At 53.7% G+C, this 22,555-nt stretch overlaps 1 protein-coding gene across 1 annotated transcript in view; it reads left to right on the top strand.

Moving 5' to 3' along the window:
- Window positions 1–10,656, top strand: part of LOC119099692 (multiple epidermal growth factor-like domains protein 8) — a gene marked incomplete at its 5' end in the record, with an annotated part of 28,587 nt that extends 17,931 nt beyond the window's left edge. Inside the window, 12 exon segments of the mRNA XM_037222757.1 lie at window positions 615–693; window positions 1,494–1,657; window positions 3,322–3,458; window positions 4,444–4,701; window positions 5,902–6,088; window positions 7,251–7,391; window positions 8,076–8,239; window positions 8,558–8,693; window positions 9,211–9,316; window positions 9,732–10,207; window positions 10,209–10,364; window positions 10,531–10,656. Of these exon segments, the coding sequence (XP_037078652.1) occupies window positions 615–693; window positions 1,494–1,657; window positions 3,322–3,458; window positions 4,444–4,701; window positions 5,902–6,088; window positions 7,251–7,391; window positions 8,076–8,239; window positions 8,558–8,693; window positions 9,211–9,316; window positions 9,732–10,207; window positions 10,209–10,364; window positions 10,531–10,656 (2,130 nt within the window).
- Between the last annotated feature and the right edge of the window lie 11,899 nt (window positions 10,657–22,555).

Below are 22,555 nucleotides of genomic sequence, written 5' to 3'. Positions count from 1 at the left end.
GGCGCTGCGGCAGTAGGGCGTGCCCGCCGCGCCGAGCGCTGGGATGCCGAGATGTCCTGGACGGCTCTACTCCGGGATGCCGGGGTGGCGCCGTGAGCGGGCTCAGTGCGCTGGCTGTGGTGGCTGATGATCGTCTGCGTAGACCAAGGGCAAAGGGTTCGTTTGGTCCACAGCATGTCATGTGACTTTTTACGCCTTGGCAGCAATGTCTACAGGGTTTTTGGCGACCAAAACCATGTTGTTTTCGTGCCGCTTTGGGGAGATAAACCGTGGGTGCAAGAAGTGCAATTTCGTCAAGACCAGAGTCCCATTAAGGGTTACATATCGGTTACAGGATACAGCGAGCTGTGGACAGGTCTGTTCAACGCGGAGCCGCTGTCCGTTGTGCCCTCACTCTCCACCATGCCTCCAACTCCGCCGTTGCTGGTCATCGTGGCCCTGCATGTGACGCGCTTGCGCTGACTACTACGTTGCGCCTCCAGCCGTGCACCTGGGAGCCGGCGGGGCCGGACGGCGGCGTCTGCTCGCCGGTGGACGGCCGCCGGCTACCGGCCGTCTCGGCGCCGCTGGCCGCGCTCTCCTTCCCGCCGCGCACGGCCGCCGTCTGTCCGGAGCGTGTCTGCGAGGCGGCCGACTGTCTGACCTGCGAGAACCTGAAGGGCTGCCTCTGGGACGCCCGGCCGGTCGTCTACAGTGAGTACGCTGTCGTATCGAATTGCATGGCATCAAGCCAGTTTGCAACAAGTATGGCATCCGTAGTTCCCTGCCATATAATTCAGCAGAGTCCCACTAAGCATTTAAGGCCTCACCGTGCATTGAGAGTGAAAGGGTCCGGGACAATCAGGACACTAGCATGCGCTGTGTTTCTGCTGCGGGGGGGGGGGGGGGTCTGCAGCTGTCTGCCGACTGTGGCACGAGTCCCGTGCAGCTCAGGGACGAGCTGGCCGCAGTGATGGTACACGTGTCTGCGCTTACTGCCGTGCCTCAGGCAGGCGAGCGCGGACCTGATGCCCTGCAGAGTGATGCGCTGCATGGCCGGGTCTGGGCGCCGCTGGTCCTTCAATGACACTGCGAAGACGCTGGCCTCCACCCCGCTCCCGGAAGCCTCTGAGTCTGCCGGTCTATGAGACCGTTACGTGACGACGCTGTGCCATGTCGGGCGCCTCGGAGGCGGCACTCGCCGCCGCCTCCAGCCCCGCGCTGCTCTCTCTGCACCGTTCCCGACGCGCCCTCACCTGGCAGCGGTAACAAGCTGTTTGTGACGAGCGGCGGTGACTGACTACCGCTGTCCGGCGGTGACTGACGGTCGCTGTCCGGCGGTGACTGACGACCGCTGTCCGGCGGTGACTGACGGTCTCTGTCTGGCGGTGACTTGTGGTCGGTGTCTGGCGGTAACTGACGTTCGGTGTCTGGCGGCGCCTGGCGGTCGCTGTCTGGCGGTGACCGACGGTCGGTGTCTGGCGGTGACTGACGGTGGCTGTCTGGCGGGGCAGATTTTCCGTCGTGGTGGCGGCCGACGGACGGCCGCTGTGTCAGCGCCCTCTCCGCGCCCGAGGTCATGGGCGTGCGGCGCAACTGCGGCGTGCCGTGCGCGCTGCGCCATGACTGCCGCACCTGTCTGGACGGCAACTGCTGGTGGAGCCAGCAGCTGGGACAGGTGAGATGGACACCGCGCCGCGACTGCCGCGCCGGTCCGGATTCAGCTCAGTTTTGCTAGAAACAATCGACAAAGTAGGCTCTATCTATCTATCTTATGACAAGCGAGAGGCAACGCGGCGCACGAGAGATGGTCGTCACGCAGGATAGTCGGCTGCTTATTTTAAAATGGAAATGTTAGGCTCGAAACTAATGCATATTATGTAGATGAAGTGCATGATAAGGGTGACAAGCTTACCTTACATATGACTGATGTTAGTCTGGAACACGCTCCACGTAGTGAAAGCGCCAGAAGACGTTGACGGGCGGTTCTGTGTGCGGAGGCTGCGCGGTGGGAAAAATACTCTGGGTCGAAGCGAGACTACACGTGCGCAGTTGGAGGCTGGCTCAGGCAGTGGCACGTATATCGCGCGAGGGCACGGCGTTACACCTTATGACAGCGCCTTACATACATAATCTTAGAGTACAGTGCGTCGTGATGTAGGCTTGTGTTCGAACTGTGAGGCTGGGTCGCCAAATTTAGAGATCAGTACGAAACGGGCTGCGTCCGTTCAGCCAGGAACATTCCTGTCGTGAGAAACAAATGGATCCGGCGCGGTTGCAGTCCCATTGCCGTAAGACACTGGCTCACAGCCGCAAGCGGTGCCTCGATCAGCCCCACCGCCCGCGGGGCATTCGTACAATGATGAGTGATTCATGCGCCGCTGATGTGTCTGATGACGGGAGTGTTCCGGCCGTGCCGAGTTGCAGTGTGTGTGTGGCCGGCCGACCAGCCGCTGATGTGTCTGATGGCAGGAGTGTACCGGCCGTGTCGTGTTGCAGTGTCTGTGACCGGGGTACCAGCCGCTGATGTGTCTGGTGACGGGAGTTTACCGGCCGTGTCGTGTTGCAGTGTCTGTGGCCGCGGTATCAGCCGCTGATGTGTCTGATGGCGGGAGTGTACCGGCCGTGTCGTGTTGCAGTGTCTGGCCGGCCGACCAGCCGCTGATGTGTCTGATGGCGGGAGTGTACCGGCCGTGTCGTGTTGCAGTGTCTGGGGCCGGGCTACCAGCCGCTGATGTGTCTGATGACAGGAGTGTACCGGCCGTGTCGTGTTGCAGTGTCTGTGGCCGGGCTACCAGCCGCTGATGTGTCTGATGACGGGTTCGCACCGGCCGTGCCGTGTTGCAGTGTCTGGGGCCGGGCTACCAGCCGCTGATGTGTCTGATGACGGGTTCGTACCGGCCGTGCCGTGTTGCAGTGTCTGTGGCCGGGCTACCAGCCGCTGATGTGTCTGATGACGGGTTCGTACCGGCCGTGGCGTGTTGCAGTGTCTGTGGCCGGGCTACCAACCGCTGATGTGTCTGATGACGGGTTCGTACCGGCCGTGGCGGTGTTTGCAGTGTCTGTGGCTGGGCTATACCAGCCGCTGATGTGTCTGATGACGGGAGTTTACCGGCCGTGCCGAGTTGCAGTGTCTGTGGCCGGGCTACCAGCCGCTGATGTGTCTGATGACGGGAGTTTACCGGCCGTGCCGAGTTGCAGTGTCTGTGGCCGGGCTACCAGCCGCTGATGTGTCTGATGATGGGAGTGTACCGGCCGTGGCGTGCTGCAGTGTCTGCGGCCGGGCTACCAGCCGCTGATGGGTGTGGATGACGGAAGTGTACCGGCCGTGTCGTGTTGCAGTGTCTGTGGCCGGGCTACCAGCCGCTGATGTGTCTGGCGGGCGTGTGCGGCTCGCTGGTGACGAGCGCGGCGCAGTGTCCGCTCAGCTGCGATCAGCACGCCACCTGCCAGTCCTGCCTGCAGCGGCCCGAGTGCGGGTACGTGCTCAGCGCTCGGCTGGTGCCACGCCGCCGGCCGGCCAGATGCGAGCCTGGGATTCAGGACCAGCCCTGCCCAGGGCCGTAGCCAGGACCAGCTCTGCCCACGGCCGTAGCCAGGACCAGCTCTGCTCACGGCCGCAGCCAGAACGAGCGCTGCCCGGCGTCGCCACTGGTGCTGACGTGATCCCCACACTGAACACTGAACATAGTTTGAATGATGGATTTGGCCACATGTTGGGTTTTTTACCGCAGTGCACTGGTTCTACCGTTTAATCTAAGCGCACCATGTCGAAATTTGGACAACATCGCTAACAGGTCGGACATCTATTGACTGGCGTCTAGGGTATGCAATGGATCATTGTACAAAAGTGTGCATGTTCAGTGTTATCTTATCTCAGCTCAAGAAGGAACTGCACGTTATGTCGCCATGATCTATAAGCTTGAACAGTAGATGACGTACCCAAGGCAGAGTGTTTGTAGCGTTGTAGTGAGCAAGAACGAAAAATTTTCATGGCAAATCCTCGGGAATTTTTTTTCGGCGGGGGCGTGAATCTGCTTTAGTTGTCTCAAATTTGCGATTTCCTAGAACGATGTAATGCAAGTCATTTTCAAGTTTTGCAAACACGCATATCATTTGCGGTGTATTGTGACACATTCCTCCACCCCCTGTCGGTGTGAACTGGCCCATTAGCCTCAGCTGGTGTAGCCCAAATGCCCCACCTGGTGCGGCCTGACCTCGCCCCCCCCCCCCCACCCCTGTTTTGACCTGAGCCCAGCCGCCTCAGTGTGACGCGTGCCTTCCCGGGCAGCTGGTGTAACCTGACCTCGGCCCGCCCGTACCCCTGTTTTGGCCTGAGCCCCAGCCGCCTCAGTGTGACGCGTGCCTTCCCGGGCAGCTGGTGTAGCCTGACCTCGGCCCGTCCCCACCCCCGTTTTGACCTGAGCCCAGCTGCCTCAGTGTGACCTGTGCCTTCCCGGGCAGCTGGTGTAACCTGGCGACGCCGCTGGGCGGCGCCGGCCTCTGCCGCGACGGCGGCCTGGAGCAGCCGCGCGACTCCTGCTACGTGCTCAACTACACGGTCGTGCCGGCTCAGCCGGTCGTCTCGTGGAACTACACGGCCTGCCCGGCCGAGAACGAGTGCGCCAACGGCCACCACACGTGCCACCCGGACTCGGAGGTCTGCGTCGACCAGCCGGTCGGCTTCACCTGCCAGTGCAGCAGCGGCTACGTGCTCAGCGGGTGGGTACCGGCTGGCTGGCGGGGCCGGGAGAGTACCGGCTGGCTGACGGGGCCGGGAGGGTATCGGCTAGCTGGCGGGGCCCAGGTGGGTACCGGCTGGCTGGCGGGTCCGGGAGGGTACCGGCTGGCTGACGGGTCTGGGAGGGTACCGGCTGGCTGACGGGTCTGGGAGGGTACCGGTTGTCTGGCGGGGCCCAGGTGGGTACCTGCTGGCTGACGGGGCCCAGGTGGGTACCGGTTGGCTGACGGGTCTGGGAGGGTACCGGCTGGCTGGCGGGGCCGGGAGGGTACCGGCTGGCTGACGGGTCCCGGGTGGGTATCGACTGGCTGACGGGGCCCAGGTGGGTACCGGCTGGCTGGCGGGTCCGGGTGGCTGACGACTTAGTAAGGGTACCGGCTGGCTAACGTGGTCGGCAGGGTTCCGTCTCGCGCGTGAGGTGTCTGCATTGCTCTGTGGCCGGCATCCCTCTGACTTGCCGTTGCACTCGATGCTATTCCTGTGAGTGTGGTTGTGGTTGCATAATTGTTGGAGGATTATAAAACCTGAATTACTGTCATTGGAGAAAAAATGTGCTGACAATTGGTTCGGCTACGAAATCGGCAAAGCCACGATGGGACCTGATCAACGTGTAATTCTCAACATCATTTGATGCATTGACATGTGCCCACTTGAATGGAAAGCCGAAGAAGCAACCGCTGTAGTCGCGTTCTATACAATGGTCATGAAATTCGGTCACTGTTGCCAGTAGATTATCCATCAGCATTGCTGTTTCGAGCCGGATATTTGCACCTTCTCTTTTTTCATTTTACGTCTTTCCTTTTCTCATCATTTTTGGTTGGCACTTTCATAGTTGGTCCTACTCATACTACAACCACAGCTCGCATTCTGTCTCCTCACATTTACCCACTCATTTTTATCGGTGCATGCAGCTCTGTTGTCGCGTTTCCCAGCGTCTCCCGCACCTTTTTATAACTGTTTACGGCGGCGTGACAACAGATAGTCACGCGTGAATTATTGATCCTGATATGATTTAGTGATGGATTTACTGATAGTCGCCGACTTTCCAGCGAAATCAACACACGCGGTGCATCTTACAGCGGTACTCCGACATGTTGGATAGCATAAGCCGCCGTTGCCCGCTACCGCCGTTCCCAGTGGCCGGCCCTCGTGTGCCTGACCCCCCCCCCCCCCCCCGCCAGGGACACGTGCCGGCCGGTGTGCGAGCAGGGCTGCAAGCAGGGCACGTGCGTGGAGCCGAACCGGTGCCGGTGTGACTTCTCGTACGTGGGCGCCAGCTGCAGCCGGCGCTGCCAGTGCAACGGCCACTCGGACTGCGCCGGCGACGACCAGCTCGACGTCTGCCTCCAGTGTCACAACAACACCATGGTAACGGGGGCGGGGGCGGCGGCCTCGACGGAACGCACTGAGTGCTCGGCCAGTGCGCTGCTGCGTCGCAACGCGAGTGTGGTAGCGATCGGGTTCGAAGACTAGCACACACTGAAGTTGAGCATACCTATTCAGAATGTTGCGATATTTGGACGATTTATTTGACGTGGATTTGACTGCCGAAATCAATGCTTCATTGTCCGAAAATTTTGAATGATTCGTGAGAAAGTTTGTTGAGATGTATATAGCATGCACTTAGGTACATGTTTTGTCATGCATCAAAACTCTTCATCAACTTTGGCCCTAATGAATTCAGGGAGTTCAGCTGGAGAGTAATGGGGGTCACTTTGGCCCCCACCCCCACCCTAATGTTACTGTAGGCGAATGAATTGTCGATCTTGTGGTTAAAACAAAATTTATACCTCGTCAGATCGCTGACGCTGAAGGTCGCTACCTTGGGACTTTATGGTTCAACCGGCCATGCAGATGCGTGTGATGATCCTTACGCTTTCGCTGCAATACTTTTTTATGAACTCACTAGATGGCAATTTCATTGTGCTGAGAGTACTAAAATTGTACTATTTGCGCATGTGTAAACAAGAACGACAGATGTCCTGGAGTGACGCTCAACAGTGACCTTTTCCTTGATGCGATGTCCTCCCAATTAGCAACACAATTGAAAATATGCCCCAGCTGGCGTGCAGGGCATATACAAAAGGGATCGGGCAGCTTAAGGACGATTCAACTGGGTGTACTTTAAGCATTCGGGTAACAAATCAGAATACTACCAGATAGCTCGAAAAGACTCATGCCATTGATGCCGGCAGGGCATCTTGTGACGTAAGCGTACAGCAGACAGCAGCAGCATCGGTAGACCACCGCGCAATACACGTCCCACGCCACGTCCGTCGCTGTTCCGTTCATGGCTGTGCTAAGGGTCTCGTTCGTCGGTCGTGGCATTAGGGCTTTAGGAAGCATCCAGCTGCTGAGGCTATATCGCGTCACCCGCCTCTCATCCTGGCAGGAAGGGCGGGCACCGCGGGGAGTCCAAACCCTGTACCTCTGGTTTTCCAGGCGCGCAGTGGTTAACGCAGACGCATCCCCCCCCCCCCCCCCCCCGTCCGTCGCTGGACGCAGTGGCTGCCAACAGCGCGTGTTCCAGGGCGACCAGTGCGAGAAGTGTCAGCCGTTCTTCGTGGGCGAGCCGAGCAAGGGCCCGTGCGTGTCATGCCTGGACTACTGCAACGGCCACTCGGACACGTGCATCGCCGCCGAGCTGGCCGCCCGCTACAACATGACCGAGGTGAGCAGGGGCCGGCGGCCCGACCCGCGGCCGCGCGACACCGGCGCGGAGAGGGGAGGTGTCCGCCGCCGACACCGACACCGGCGCCGCGTCAGAGTCGGCCGGGGGTCGGGCAGATGGAGCCGGCGTCCCTCGGAGGCTCAGGCAGACGGCAGCAGACGGCGCCAGCTTCCGTGTCGGGATCAACGGCGTTGGCCGAACGCCTGACGGCGGGAGGTGAAGAGCGAGTGTTTAGAGAACGCTCATTTGTACATGAACGTGTACTGGCCTCCAAACAACCCGGTCGCATTTAGTGGTGCCGGTTAGTTTTTTCACCACTCGTTTACACGAAATAAAGAATTATTAATATAGCATGCGGAAGCTGGGTGCAGTACGGGTTAGGCTGTAGTGGGCCGTCGGACCGAACCTGTGGTTCAGACATGACCTCAGGCCCCTTACACTCCCACTGGTCAGCTCCATACAACTGTCCTGTGTGTATTGCATTTGTCTCATGCATTTTCCTCGAACCCGTCTTCGAAGCTGACGTTGGATCCAGCCCCAGACCAGCTGACCAGAGCTGACGGGGGACTGAGGTCGGAGCTGATCAGTGCCTCAGTCTTGGCGTTTTTCTGCCCTCCAAGCCGACATGGCCCCTGCGCTGACGGTGGTCGGCCGGGATGACGGTCGCTCTGACGGCTGCCGCAGCTGCGCCAGATGCCGCGCGGCTCCCTGAAGGCGCTGGTGACGGAGGGCGCGCGCCACGAGGCCGTCTGCCTCGACTGCAAGCACAACACCAACGGCAGCATGTGCGAACTGTGCCAGCCGGGCTTCTTCCGTGGCAGCACCAGCGCCCTCAAACACTGCGTTCCGTGAGTGGCGCGGACCAGAGGGCGCTCGTGGGGTTGGGGGCGGGGGGAGGGGGCGCGGGCATCAGCGGCTCAAGCAGGTGTCACGCACTGTAGCGGAGCGACCGGAGGCGATGCTTTAATGACGTGCGACAATGAAGACACATTTGATGGGAGACGAGAAACATGTGTTACAAGCGCCCTTTTGTGTTTAGACTAACGGGTGCTAGCGAACGGGGCAGAGATGCCGTCGCGGTGAATGACGCCTCCCGATCGTCCTGTGTGGACGGCTGAGGCGGATTGGCGGTGAGCGGGGCAGAGGACTGATGGGTGGCGCTGCAGGTGCCGGTGCCACGGCCACGGCACCATGTGTGATCCGGTGGACGGCGACAACTGCGACTGCCACAACAACACCGAGTCGGACGCCAGCTGCCGGCAGGAGGCCGGCAAGCGCGCCCAGCCCTGCTGGAAACTGCAGGTGTGGCCGCCGCCCAGTGCCGATGACCCGCTCCGCTGTCAGCGGCTGCAAACCGGCGGCGCAGCCGACGCAGGGCCTGAATCGCACGCATAACGGTCGCTACGTGGGCACAGGGATATGTTCTGCATAGTCGAATCTGCGCCCGCCACCCGCCGCTGCTGCTGCCCGGGACCGAGATTTCTAGAGACACCGTGTGGCTTGGGGCTTCCCCTGCTGGCGCCTGACCCGGTCTGGCTGAGTCGGCGGTCGGGCCGTCGGTGTGTGTGCTGACCGCAGCGCTCTCGGCCGCGGGCCGCCCTGTTCGCCTCGCTGCGATCGTCAGACGGCCGAGCGCGGCAGACGAGCTGGCAGCCGCAGTCGAGCGCGGCAGACGAGCTTGCGGCCGCAGTCGAGCGCGGCAGACGAGCTCGCGGCCGCAGTCGAGCGCGGCAGACGAGCTCGCGGCCGCAGTCGAGCGTGGCAGACGAGCTCGCGGCCGCAGCCTCCGCTGACCCCCCTCCCCCACCCGGTCATCCAGTGCGTCAAGTGTCGGGACAACTACCGCGGCCGCCCGACCGATGGTCACCAGTGCTACCGGCAGATGCAGGTGGACCTCGACTACTGCTTCGACCCAGCCAACCCAGGTGCGAGGATGGGCAGCGGCCGCCCCGCGGCGTCTCGGGCTGGACCTGGCAGGCGTGGGAGGCATTCGCCAGAGCGTTGTACACTCACCACTCGGGCTGGGACCGACCGGCGCGCGCGGGGCACTCACCAGAACTCTGTACACTCATCACTCGTGCGCCGGAGTCACGTCTTTCAATTTTGGGGGGCTTTTAAAACTCGCCACGCATTTTTTGCGACAGCTTCATGTATTTTGATGACAACCACCATCCCCTAGTCGGGCTCGGCTGCTTCGGCTTTGGATGGGACCTTCACATTTTATTTTCACAATAGGGTTGCTGCCTGTCGAGGCTGCGCTGATCAGCCTGTATTTGTGTGAGTTAGGCTCCCAACTTCCCGTTTTGGTGGCGTGTGACACGGCTGCGCCACCCGTCGCAGATCTCTGCGGCCGTTACGGCGAACTGCTCGAGGGCCGCACCGTCTTCTACGCCGCCCGGCCCAAGTACCTGAACGTGGACATCCGGCTGTCGGTGGACGTGGTGGAGGGCGCCGTGGACGTGTACCTGACGGCGCACGAAGACGCGCTGCGCGTAAACGTCAACGGCTCCAGCGGCCGGCACCGGGTCGAGTTCGACCCGCGCTACGAGGGCGTGACGCCAGTCGGCGGCCGGCCCCGCCGCCGCGCCGACAACGCCACCGGCGCACCCCGACACCGGCTGCTGGCGCGCACGGCCGCCGACATCAACACCTACATCCGGCTGCCGGGGCAGCAGCACATGCTGCTAGTGCGCAACCTGCACCGGCGGCTGACCGTGCAGCTGCCGCAGGACCGGTACGAGCTGCGCAGCACCACCTTCTTCGTGGCCCTGCTGAGCGTGGGCGACCGGCCCGCGCAGGGCACCGTGTTCTTTCGTCCAGGATCAGCCCAAGATGAACATGGCCGTCTTCTTCTCGGTGTTCTTCTCGTGTTTTTTCCTGTTTCTGGCGCTGTGCGTGTCGCTTTGGCGGCTGCGGCGGCTCTCGAGCCGGCGGCGCACGGTGCGCCGCCAGGAGGCGGAGATGCGCAGCATGGCGCGCCGGGCGGTGGCGCGCGTGGCGCTGCTGCTGCAGCAGGACGAGGAGCCGGCGGTGGCCACGCTGACGCGCCGCCGCCGCCGGCCAGAGACGGCCGTGCGGCCGGCGGCCGTCGAGCCGTGCGCCGACGGCGCGGGCCGGTGTCACCACCGTCTTCCTGCAGCTGCCGGGCGGCGCGGCGGCGCCCACCCGACTCTGCCTGGGCTCCAGCCTGACGCTGCTCAACCGCGCCGGTCCGCACAACTCGCGTCTGGCCGAGCTGCTGCGCCGCTCTGGTCAGAACGCCTGATCTCGCCGCTGCCGCCGGCCCGGCACGGGCGCCGGACTCGCCGCGCGCGCGCGCGCCGACGTCTGCCCGAGTGCCAGGCTTCGGTACCCTTTCGCCAGTGATACGCAGCACACGCGAGCGTCGCTTGCGAGGTGCTGTCGCGCGCCGGTCGCGCTCGTGCTGACGGACGCTCATCGTGCGGCGCGCAGTGCGCCGACCACTCCGTCCCATCATCACCCGATGCGGCTGTCGGCGGCCGGCGCCGCCCGCCCGCCGCCCGGCAGCCGCCGCGGCCGCTCAGATCTCAGGTGCGAGCGACTGAGCCCGGCGCTGCGTCGCTGTGGCCGCCGCCGCTCCCGGCTCAGGTTCGCGCAGACAGCGCCGCGCTGGCCGGCCGTGCACATTCCAAACGCAATCAAAGCGTAATTCAGGCTGTATGATGCATAGTGTTGTAGACTTGCAGACTGCATTAGTCTAAAGACTCGAGGGCTGTTGTGCCATAATATGTTCTGAATGCTTCCCGACCGCTGTGGGTTTGACGGCATAATCTTTTATGCATATCTTCTATTGTTCAGCGGCAGTTTATGCCGTGCCGTTTAGTGCTGTTCATTGTGTGTTTTGACCCGCATCACTATGCAGCATTGACACATTGAGTAACCACCTGTATGCATACATAAGTCTGTATTCTTCACATACCCATGTAATATATGAAATGTAGCTAATAACGATTGTGATTTCAAAAATCGAAGTTGTTTCGAAAGCGCAGGTTTTTTTCTTGCAAAGAAACGGATGTTTTCGTGGAAACTCTCAGAGTGTTCTCAGCAGCGCGAGTTCCGCTTATGTGGGCGATGCACTTGCTTGAAAAACCCGCGCATCCACTTCCCACTGTTTGTTCGAGTTAGGAACATGTCCTGGATTTTCCCAAAAGCGGTTTGATTTACCTTCCTTGGCTCAACAATGGTTTGAGGGGCCTGCAGGGATCGATGGACCACCACCACCAAATCCCATTTCTTTTGAAGTCTTAGTCACTTGGCCCTTAATGTTAGAAATGGTAAACAACGAGGGCTTGCTTCGTGAAGTGACGAAGCTGACTGAAAATGCACGAAAGATCCGCTGCGTGCTATGGACGATTGGTGTTGGCACTACTTCTTGATGTATTCAACATTGTTCGAGGATCGACTGGGCGATCGCAACCGTGTCTACCAGGATACCTGACGCCAATCGGGTGTGATGTGCTGACTGCCGAGGACTATGTGGCTCATGGGAAACGGACTATATCTGTGACCCAGCTTTGTTTCGTACAGCAACATGGGTTGAACCGCTTACGACCTTGGCAAAAATCAGTCGGTAACCGCTGGCCCCTTCTCTCTTTATGCGCGTGTGCGCGCTGGGAGGCGGCTTTTACGAATGTTTGAATGGTCCTGTTTTATCTGCTTCAAGAAACAATCGTAAACCTATTGCGTTTGCCGATTTTGTGCCATACCGTCATGGGTCGAAGCTGATGGCAGGCTACAGCAGTAAAACGAATGATCTGGATGTAGCATTTGCGGCGTTCTGCTGAAATTAGCCTACAATCTGCTTTCCAACACAAAATCAGCGATTGACCAGCTTTCTGCTATCCAAATGCCAAAGCGGCCACACTTCTGTTATGCGTCACAAAAGCTTCAAGGAAACACTCCTTTCTGCCACAGAAAATGACAGTTTTTAGTTTTGCCGCTGTCACGTACCATTGCAGCTGCGGTGTTCCTGTATTGCCACACTGCGGTAACTTCAAGACACAACGTGCAAAGCCAGTGAGCGTGCGGTTTTGCCGTAGCAGCGGCCTTGCCTTACAACAGCTGCGTTTCCCGAGTCCTTTCACTGCAGCCCTCCCAAGTCATGATTCGCTCAATACGTTCGGCTTCATTAAACACTTCCTAGGGCGAGGGATTCAAACAACGCATTCGACGGTTTCTTTGTCCCACTTTTTTCGCCACAAGGAATGAATGAACTAAAGATGAGTAACTACTACCGATCGCCGGCAACATGCAGCTTATGTACGGTTGGTAGTTTTACTTACGGTACTTGCAGGCGGCGACTGTGCTAACGACCGGGGACATAAATGCGACCTGAAAGTGTGTGCTTCTAACCCGTCAGGTAAAGTTGATGTTGAATCGGGGTGGTGTACAGAGCTTCATGGCCCTGGCTATTGTTTCGACGGCGTGTCGTATTCGGCACCGTTTCCGAAATACCGACCAGCCCGGCTTGCCCGACGATAGCTGGCGCAGTCGTGCGTGGCGCAAACGCATGTTTGTTCGTATTGGCCTCCACTCGCTCTGGCTGCCGAGTTGTGGCACAAAATGTGAAAAACGGAAAAAAATCCATCCTAACTTCTTCTGGGTCAGTGACACTTGGCACGTGCAATGGCACCCGTGATGCGACACGATTGCCCGTCGAGATGTGCCGTCTTTGTCGCTACAACACCTAGTTACCGAAATGTGGGCACGGTTTCGAACGACTTCTCATCGGTATTATCAAGGGCCACATTTTCAGGCCGCTCGTGGAAAACCAGTGGGCGTGGAAAACCAGGAAAACGGCCATTCGGTCATAGCACGTCCACGCCCGAACCCCAGACCGCAGCTGTTGTTGAGCTACCTGTGGAAGATATTTTTTCGCCAATTTTTTACGCCAAATTTCACCATTCGTTCGTGCCCAGGCTGTTGGGCCTGGGCACGACACAACACAAAACGGGACAAACAGACAGACAGACACATCCTACGCAAAGACTATATAGACAAGCGCTTTCTGCCTGCTTCGCTAAGCACGGAGCTTCCATAAACGGTTTGTATTTGTATTATTTCTGGAAGCATTCATTCATGGTATTTCCCGGCCGACCCGAACTCTGGCTGCCGAGGTACCTGACGGGATCCGGGTGCGATGTCCCAACTACCAGGGACGGAGAGAGGTCATGGGAGGCCAACTTCATTAGTAAGCCAGTTTTTCATGCGGCATCATGGATTGAATCGCGTGCACCTGGGCGGAAATCGGTGGGTGACAGCCCACGCCCTCCCTCGCCCTCTTTTTACTCAGCTCAGTGATTGTCCAGCTTTCAAAGCTTTCTCTCCAGATTTGCACTACAGTTGGAGCGTTGTTAGGCATCCCAAAAATTTCACAAAACTGCACTTGCCATCACTGTAAATGCCAGATCTTCCTTTATTTCTCCACCGCCATTGGTCAACGCGGCTGCAATGTTCCTGCGTTGTCAGATTTTAAAATGAATCCAAAACACTACCGCGAAGCCAATGGGAGTCGTTGAAAAAAATGCATCTCTTGCGTTCTTTTATCGCACCCGTTCAAATGATTCTTTTTTCGATATGTGCAGTTTCTTTGACATTTAGCAAAGCAAGAATTTCGGGTAATGCGTTTGATCGTGGTTGTGGCTCACCCTTTTCGGCATGGGATGAATGAATAAGTGGATGAATAATGGCTGAACGAAGCCGGCAATGGCAATATTTCCGGCGGGTGCACGTTTCGTCATTTCACCATAGATTCCGTGACCACAGTTTGCATCGGCCTCTGTCTGTACTCTTGTCGCTGTTGAGCCGATAGATTGAGCAACCATGCTCTTGATGATGAGTACGGCTCGAAATGCTGAGTACCGTCAAACAATCGTTGTTTAGCATTCCAACGTCGTTAAGCTTCATCTGTAAGCCATTTTTTTATGCAGCATCATCGGTTGAATCGCGTGCACCTGGACGAAAATCGGATATTGAAGGTCGCGAAGTCACCGTAAGGGCTTTCAATTCATAATGCATTTGGCAAAGTATTTTGTCATCTTATCACTCACTGAGTTAGGAAACATGGATATATAGACATGCCTATACATGCCAATTCTTCTGTTGAATGGCACGGAATGTTACGATATGCCATGACAACTCAACCCAATGTTGGTCCTCCCGTGAATGACCTTGCTTTACTGTGTTGATCGCATCACTCGTCCAGCTCCATTACCGAGTCTCTTTCACATTAACAAGGAACGCCACAAACCGATGACGATAGCGTTAGCTAAAACTAAAGTTAAGTGTTCACATAACGCACAAAAGTCGAGAGCCACGTAATCCTTTGGTCAAGCATGTAAGACACCAAAGCCTGCTTGACACCATCGTGGAAATCACTAGCGACTTTGAGGAAATTAGGGCAGGACAGGCTCACACGTGCAGAAATGGAGGGCATGTCATTAATGCTAAGAACAGCACCATGAATTGATGGGGAAAGCTGTTAGCAAAACCTGAGCCAAACATTTACATGACGAACGCTGATGCATTGGAACATAGTCTTGCAATCAAGCCGATGAGTCAGCAAGCCGCAGCGACAGAGAGTGCCATTTGAATAAAAGGGTCCGTAATGACAGAATAATGGCAGAATGGCAGAATATGGCAAAATCCTTTCCTTTAAACACTTTTGATTAAAAATAACTGCTATCTCAGCATTTACGAGCTTTTTGACGCATCGGTCTAGTTTCCGGGATTTTAAATTGGCATCATCTATTAGATAAGGATGGTTCGCACAAAATTACTTATATATTCGTCGCTCTTTTCATTCTAACGTTTCGAGATCTTATCTCATCGTCGGAGAAGACTGAAGAGCACAATACATTTTTTTTTTTGAGTTTTAGAAGATACAAATTGTGCATTACTATTGGAAAACATCTTTCGGTACGGAGAACACAACTGAAGTAATGACTCATTGAAGTAAGACTGAATTATATTTTCACCTTGATACACATAAGATACACTTATAATAGGAACACTAAAAAGACACAATAAGGACACTAGTGCCACAGTCACATCGATGGTGCTCACCGCCCACCACCTAATGAAGGCGCCTTCTGTCATTGTACGTGCGTAAAATGTCAGTGTTGTCTGTCAGTTGTGTCAAAGTCCTGTCGAGTTCGTATCGCATGTGGTCCAGAGGTGCTTCGTCACGAAGTGCATTGTCAGGCCTCGTGAGAGTGTCATTGTGGTTTAAAACCTAAAACTTAAAACCTAAAACGAAGTCTACAGCCTTCGATGTTGCATTTGAATTTTTATGAGACGCGTAACTTTCTCATGAGAAACAGCCCAAACAAACCCGACGAACTAAAACGCACCAATGTAGTTTACCAATTCAAATGCAGCATCGAAGGCTGCAAACTTCGTTCCACACACTACATTGGTGTGACCACAACGACACTCTCACGACGTCTGACAAAGCGTCGTGACGTGACGTGACGTGACCGGGCACCCCTGGACCACATGCGGTGCGAACACGACAGGACATTGACACAATAGCCGACAGACAACACTGACATTTTACGGACGTGCAATGACGGAAGACGCCTTCAAATTTGAGGAAGCATATTCATTAACTAACTCTCTCCGGCCATAAGCAGACAAACAAATTATTGCACAACTCTTGATCTATTAGGTGGTGGGCGGTGAGCACTTCTGATGTGATTGTGCCAATAGTGTTCTCATTGCGTCTTTATAGTTTTCCAATTATGAGTGTATCTTACGCGTATCAAAGTGAAAAAAGGTTTCTGTCTTACTTAAATTAGTCATGCTGCAGTTGCGTTCTCCGCACCAAAATGGTTTTTTCACAGAAGTGCACAATTTTTTAATTCTAGAACTCAAAACTGATTCCTTGTGCCATTTAGCTTTTTCAGACGATGAGATAAGATCTCGAAACGTTAGAATGAAAACAGCGACGAATATATGAGTAATTTTGTGCGAACCATCCTTAATCTAAGGGATGATGCCAAGTCAAAATCCCAGAAACTGGAATGATGCGTCAAAAACCTGGTCAATGCTGAGTCAGCAGCTATTTTTAATCAAATTAGTGAGAACAAGACTAAGATTATTATATATGCGGACAGATGTAACTTTCAACCTTATATATGCATGCACATATATATATATATATATATATATATATATATATATATATATATATATATATATATATACATAGAAGGCTGAAGGTTACATCTGTCCGCAGATATAATAATCCTAGTCTTATTCTCACTAACTGTAGCAGAGAGAGTTCAGAGTAAAATCTGATGCAACTCTCAATGCTCCCCGTGCTTGGATGATTTTGTTTACGTCCCAATGTTAAGTTACCGATCGGCCATATGTACCTATCATCGGCGACGCACCGGCGGCGCAGTGTGTCTGATATCCTTGGGTTGTTGAATCTGTGGAACTACGGGTGCCGATCTGTATTCTTTTGTGAGGGCTCTGCCCCCCCCCCCCCCCCATGTTGAGTTGGACCCCCAATGTTGGTTTGACCTCCCATTTTCTTTTTGGCTGCAATGCTTCAAAAAGTGCATGCAAAAGATGACCATAACACAGCGGCTATTTTCTTTGATCTTTTTGTGTAGTGGTCTTGACGTGGAGAATGCACCAGAGCGGCCTGATGCCCTCAACCTCAAATTTATTTCCTCAAATGATGGGTAATTTTGGATAATGGGGACTAAATCATGTTGAATGCGACGTTTTTCGCCACCAAACATAACCCCTGACACTAATTCTGCAACCTAAACATGATACTGACGCCACGGATTCCCTGGTCTCGTGGAGACTTTTATGCCAAGCGTCATTTTGTCTGCTACCCATGGAACGCTACGAACCTAGCATTTTTTTTAATTTGAAACCCGACTTTCTTTGCGGTATGATACGATGAGAAAATAAAATCGGACAATGGAGTGCTGTTTATGGTGCGGCATCGTTACTTCGAAACATAGATTCAGCTATTAAATGGAACGTACAAAATACATCACAGAAAAACAACTTTCGCTTAGACAGATTTTAAATCAAATTTCGCGCTGGCAATGATTTATTGCTATCACTCCGAACTACCATTCAATTAATGTAATGAAGGCTTAACAGACCCATTCTGCCTCAGGCCCTTATCGGAAAAGCACGGAGGGACCTTTACCGTGCCATGCATTTGTATGACTCTGTGCGCCCTGTGATCAGGCTCACGCTGTCAAGTCAGCAGCCGAATGGCCCTCTTCGGCGAGCCATATACGAACTCTTGTTCTGGAAGGCAAACCCTCCTTTACGCTTGTCACGCGCCACGGATATGGTCAGCATAAGTTCATTTGAGGTCAGCGCTACCAACGCTGGGCTTCAGCAACGACGATTGCGGAGTTTTCGCGGCAATATGTTCTTTTTTTGCAAGCATTTTGCGCACTGCAGCCAACGGGTCTGTGGAAAGGCAGTGCCTGTTAACCCGCGCCTGGGTGACCGGTTGGATACAGTTCGCTCGGGTGGGGATTCATGTGACCCCGTTGAGATCTCGGGAACTAAGAGAGCTAGAAGCACCAAATTCACATGGTGTGATGCCCTGTATGTGAACTCATCGAAATCAAAGTTTGAGGTTCCTAGGTCATGAAATTTAGGCCAAATAAGGTCAAACAAGGTCAAATTCCAGACGAGTCTCCAAAGTATCCCCAGAACCTTGATACCCACTCTAAAGAAAAGGTTACATGCTTGTTGAAGGTCAGTGACCTTGTTTGAGCTTTTGAAGGTTACGAAGACCAAAATCATACAAGACTGCTTTGAGTTTTGCTGTTGAATAAGCCACAAAGATTTCGCTAGGCAGTATGTTATCACAAACAAGAAAACAAGAAGACGAATAAAACAAACGACAATAAAACAAGAACTGAGTCATTACTGGTCAATGACCTATTGTGACCTTTAAGAAATCCATGAAAGATGTGCAAAACAGCCCCTGGTATCAATCAATTCGAAATGAGCAGCGGTCCCGCTGGAAGGAGAACCTCGCCAGAAAATATAATCATTCGGTAACGCGTGATCGTACGCATTTCAGTGAAACGTGTTTTGTAGGTTGGTCTGTTACCACGTTGTAATGCTGAGAGAGAGCTAGCCCACATGAATTTTGGATGTCTTGCAAAATATAGCGTACATCCATTTCATGGACATTTACTCACGGTTCAGAACACGCGCACAGGTGGTCAGCCGATTGTGACGCGCTCGGTAGGGGAGAGGTCAATATGACCCCAGCGATAAAACAAAACAAGACAACCAGAAACGCTGAATTCACAAGGTAGGAAGGCCTGCGTCTGAACTTACTTACGTCAAATTTTGGGATAGACTTGGTCAAAATACCTGTTAACCTTCGGTGCAAATAAGGTCAAACTCCAGATCGATATTCGAAGTACCGCCAGACCTCCTCATGCAGCCGCCTTAACCCTACGCACCTGTTTTAAGCAAAATTGTATTGGTGTTTCCTTCAGGTCACACCGGTTGGAGTGGCTGCGCCGCACCGGCTGGAAAAAGGTTGATGTGGGTCATTTTAGCTCAGTAACCTTCGCTGACCTGTAAGAAGTTCGTATAAGATATCTCTTGACGACCCTGTGACCAAAAAATTCGAAAGGAGCATACAACTACTTTCTAAAGCACATTTTTCAGTGACAACGCTGCTTGGTTTTGACCTCGGTCCGACCTTTATACTGACGACCCAAGTTTAACGGCACTAGTCGTAATCTTGACCTCAACTGGCTAGATGTCTAAGAAAGTATCTCAGAGGCTTACGGCTTCGCTTAAAGGGAGTGTTCCACCTAGGGCATATTCCAAAAAATAAGATATATAGTGAAACATCAGGACTAGTTACGTCTAATAATAACACATTATAGTGTCAATGTAGCACCATCAAGACTTAGTACAGATATCAATTATATTATTTTCGAATCCAAATTGCGCTGTCAACGCTTTGTAACAGCATTACACTTCCTACCTGCAGTCGCGACCACCGTCGCCATGACATCCACCGTGCGCACCTCTAATAGGGCGAATAAAAAACCGTTCGCAATTGGCCCAGCGGGCAAAGGCTGGGACACGCGTTTGTTGAAGTTTGAACCAGTGCGTCACATGGATCATGTGATGCTCTCATTTCCAAACCCAAAGTGCGCCTTGAAAAGCCACTGTGGTGAACGCCACAGGGCAGCAAGCAGAGCCACAGCATAACGCTCCATTGAATTCGCGGAATAATAACTGTATGCCCGCGTATCTTTTTGTCTAAACAGCGCTTCAAGCCTTCGCATTCTTTATTACACAAACGTTTCGACACATTGGTGTGTTGCAAACACTACAGAACACACCCACTGGAAAAGCAAGTTAAATCAAGTTCATGTGGTGAGCATGGAGTCAAATGAGCTTTCTCCCGCGTGGTCGGGTGCTTCAAATCGAAATCCTGAGCTTTTCGGAAGGATGTCGATAAAACCATATTTCTGATAAAATCGTACCCGTCTAATGTAAAAATGGGTGAAAAGTAGAAAGATGGGATGCTTCCTTCCATCTTGCGTTATCGCATCAGCTTAAACGGTCCCATAGGAAATGTCTTTGCCGGTAGTCATGGCCTGACATGCACCTGCTATACTTTTCCACCTGCATCTAACTTTTCACACCTAAATACCCGTCACTCAATTGTCTACATAAAGTAATGTAATAAAACATAACATTTAAAGAGATGACGAGTTCAAAAACTATTTAAATAGATAATTGTCTATATGCAGAGTTTGACGAGGCGTAGAGACACCAAAACTTTGATATAACCGGGTGACTGCCTCCCCACAGAAACGTGCGATTGTCGTATATCGCCGTACACCTATCAACGTTAGAACAGTTACGCCGCTCCGATCGAAGTTGATTTCGGGAAAGCCTTCGGAAGGGGGGGGGGGGCAAACTAATCCCCTACCTAAGCGTGTGTCAACAATAACAAGACATGTGGAAGCCCTATTAAAAGCACACGCATTTTTTGTACCGCAATTACAGTAAACATTTCCATCGCTGCTTTTACAGCGCATTTTTAGGTGTCTTATGGAAGCAGTTTGCTTTTAGTCTGAATCCCATACAAGTATTGGTTGATGTCACCCTTGATGCCATGGGAAGAGTTGAGTAGAAAAACGTGGCACGGCGCCAAATTGAGTCCATTTTTTCGCCTTCCTTTCGCATGTCACAGAAAGTCTTGATTTTACTAAAGCAGCACATTTCGCAGGGGGATGGGTGGGTACTGTGACAAAATTCCAAGGGCAAATGACAATTGGAGAAGGATGTGCAATCCGGTCCGATGGCTTGGCCCCAAAAGCGATAGGTAGATCCGTTAATGTAGGCGGATGTTTACCCCTCCCCCATAGAGACGTATGTTTCTCTCATCTAGATGTGCGCCTACCAACACTAGAACCCTCTCTCCTCACGTAACAAAAGGCCGCGGATGGTCTTAACACCAAAGACAAATTGTTACAGCAGAGCGGAGAAACCATGCAATAATTTTCACACACCTAGGGCCACTAGACGGGCGATGGTTTGTAAGATTGTAGTGAGAAATTCTGGAGCACGAGCATGACCTAAGTCCTTCATGTTAAACCCTCAACCAAATTACAGTAAATCCTCCACAACCCAAATGCGTACCGGCTTCTGTGACCGCCATAGAAAAGCGCCTTCGGCGCCCAAAGATGGTCTCCAAATGGGCCCCCTCGCGTTCCGATCAGAAGAGGCGCGTGCGTCCAGTACCTGCTCCCTAGGTCTACCCCTGCATAACTGCTGTAATGGTTAAATTTAGGACTTAACATGAAATATCAAAAAATTCAAAATATATCTTGCCTTTCATCAAAATGAATTGGGCTAAGACCTGTGAAAAAAAATGGGGGCAAGGTTGTCGGGTCTTCGGCTCGGCCTCAAAAATTATTTACAAAAATTGGCACCCCCGCGTGGAACCCACGTTACTTCTACATGTCTAGAGTCACATTCCTTAGTTTGAGTGTTACCTATTTTCGCATTTCTTTGGGATAGTCAAAGCATGTAACAGCGACGAACAAGTTTTGCACCTCATCGCGATACTCAAAAGTGCGTAACTGTCGGCCAGGAACGAAATAGAGCCGTTCGTCAAGGCCAGGCGAGGGCAGACGTCCAAGGGCCAGACCGACGCCGAGCCGATTATCCATTGTTGGTGGTATCTGACGGACAGAAAGGTCCGCATGTCCCACAGGCCCCCGAGTAGCGCACGAGACCCTCTGATTGACAAGCGAGGGCTCCGCCTTGCGAGCCGAGATTTCGAAATGACTTTCAGACAACCTTTTGCACCCGTCGGGCCGTCCAATTGGGTCCTTGATCATTGGTCCCGAAAGCCCTTCAGGACTCTCGAGATCTCGGTTGTTGGCACGCGTCCGCTGTGCCCCTGGTTGAGTCATTGCAGTTGCTGTTTGCCTCAGCTGCTTTTCATGATCTGCTTATATAAGATCTTGTATTTTGACAGTATTCGTAGTAAAGCTCACTGACGACAGCCTCCTAGTTTCAGACCCCGATCTAAAATGGTTCAGAAATTATAGGCCCAAAAACTATGGGAGCTTTCCCGGAGTGCTAAACGCCTTAGTACGGCCCAGAGCCTGACGCGCGGCGGTGCCGGCGGGCCACTAGGGTTTTAACGGCGTCACACCACCTCGGGTGCATCTCAGTACCATCATACCTGTCGCTGCAGATCTCTCCCAGACCCGACGTTGTGCGCAGTTTTCAATGCCGAATCTCCTAGCTGCGTCTGCTGCTCTAACGACAGTAGACCAGTGGCGAAAAATCGATTAATGCTCTGTTGTGTTTTTAGTTAGCTTTGTCGTAGCCGAAAACAATTAAAGATGTTTGTCCATGCATAAGACCATGGTTGCTCTATTTTGTTCATGTTTGAAGTTAACAAGTCTGTGTCAATGTGTTCATGAAGAAGAAAATACATCTTTTAGAGCGTTTCTTTCCAACGTTTTGACTACATCAAGTATTAATGCTGTATGTTAAGGGAAAATTCTCCCGCACTATTTTGTCTAAGAGGCGCCAAACATGAAACACTCAGTGCAAGTGCGGTTAGCGTGTTACGAGTGCGGCCCCTGGATCAA

Source organism: Pollicipes pollicipes, unplaced genomic scaffold (genome assembly GCF_011947565.3).
Source record: "Pollicipes pollicipes isolate AB1234 unplaced genomic scaffold, Ppol_2.1 Scaffold_4881;HRSCAF=5763_pilon_pilon_pilon, whole genome shotgun sequence".
Lineage (NCBI taxonomy): Eukaryota > Metazoa > Arthropoda > Thecostraca > Pollicipedomorpha > Pollicipedidae > Pollicipes > Pollicipes pollicipes.
Note: the sequence above shows the minus strand (reverse complement) of the source record. Positions and strands in the feature narration are given on the sequence as shown.